Source organism: Nematolebias whitei, chromosome 1, assembly GCF_014905685.2.
Source record: "Nematolebias whitei isolate Nwh7 chromosome 1, NemWhi1, whole genome shotgun sequence".
NCBI classification, from domain to species: Eukaryota; Metazoa; Chordata; class Actinopteri; order Cyprinodontiformes; family Rivulidae; genus Nematolebias; species Nematolebias whitei.
Genome location: NC_056498.1, coordinates 18,334,561 through 18,335,768, shown reverse-complemented (window position 1 = coordinate 18,335,768; position 1,208 = coordinate 18,334,561). Strand labels below are relative to the sequence as shown.

The 1,208-nt window shown below is 36.7% G+C and overlaps 1 protein-coding gene across 1 annotated transcript in view; it reads left to right on the top strand.

Moving 5' to 3' along the window:
- Positions 1-589, top strand: part of LOC119420869 (serine protease 27-like) — a 5,650-nt gene extending 5,061 nt beyond the window's left edge. Inside the window, exon 5 of the mRNA XM_037688294.1 lies at positions 153-589. Coding sequence (XP_037544222.1) covers positions 153-575 — 423 coding nt within the window. The 3' untranslated portion in view covers positions 576-589. The remainder of the gene's footprint in view (positions 1-152) is intronic.
- Positions 590-1,208: the final 619 nt, after the last annotated feature.

Genomic DNA, 1,208 nt, shown 5'->3' with positions numbered 1-1,208 from the left:
TATATATATATATATATATACACTGTATATACACCTGTATATTAACTTAATTTGATTATAAATGCTCATCGCTGGACCTTGACTCCAAATGTTTGATGCCCACTGATCCGCAAGGTGTTCACACATTAACGATGTTAAACTTTTGTTCACAGGGAGACTTGGGGGCTGCACTTGTAACAAAAAAGGACTTCATCTGGGTCCAGAGTGGTATTGTAAGTCAAAATTTCTACTGGCTGCACAGACCGACTATCTACACCCGTGTGTCCCAGTATCAGAAATGGATCAGCGACAAAGTTACCGGCATGCAACCAGGCTTCATTACCTTTATCTCTCCAGGCAATGACGTCGATTTAAATTACACCTGTCCAACATCAGCACCTAGCACTACCTTTCACTTTTTCACTGACTATTTCAGGTTTAATTCCACTACCCCTACCTCTCCCAATACTCCTGCAACTACCATTGACAAGAGCATTTGGAGCAGTGGTGTAAGCCAGATCCCCATCACTCACTTCATTCCTCTCTCTGTTTTTGTTCTGTTTCTTCATGTCTTTGTCGGCAATAGTGGAATCTAACTCAGCTCATTTTCTCGCACTGTATTTAAAGTGATGGTTCAGCTTTTTGAAGTTGTGCTCTGTCATGTTGTTACAAATACTATGTACTTCATTAAAAATTGCTCAGGATTATGTCAGTATGGGATATTATGCAGAGGTTCTCATAGAGTAGTCCGAATAATGAGTAGTTGAGCAAGGTCAGTTGTAAAGTGGATTTTTGACATATTAAAACAACTCAAAAACTGTACAGCAGCTCATTCAAACACAATTTGATGAATATTTATATAATTAGACATTTTTATAATAAACTGTTATTAAAATACAGTTATAAAAGGTTTCATATATGGACAGCATGCCACTATTTTGTTCAACCTTCCAGGAATGAGATATTCAGGAGAAAGTATAGCAAATTACCTACTCCCTCTAAGTGGGTGCAATCAGAGTCTAAAAATAAACCTTGGTCTTCTGCAATTTTGCTGACAAAGAAAATCACAATTTACTTTTACATTGACACCAACATTTTGCACTGCTTGTTTTCCCCTAAAAGGCGGCACCGCTGTTTTGAAGGAGTGACTCTTTTAATGTTACATCAGTGTAAAGGTTTAGAATTTTTCTTTACATAAACCTCATTTAAAAATAAATAAATAATTTGTA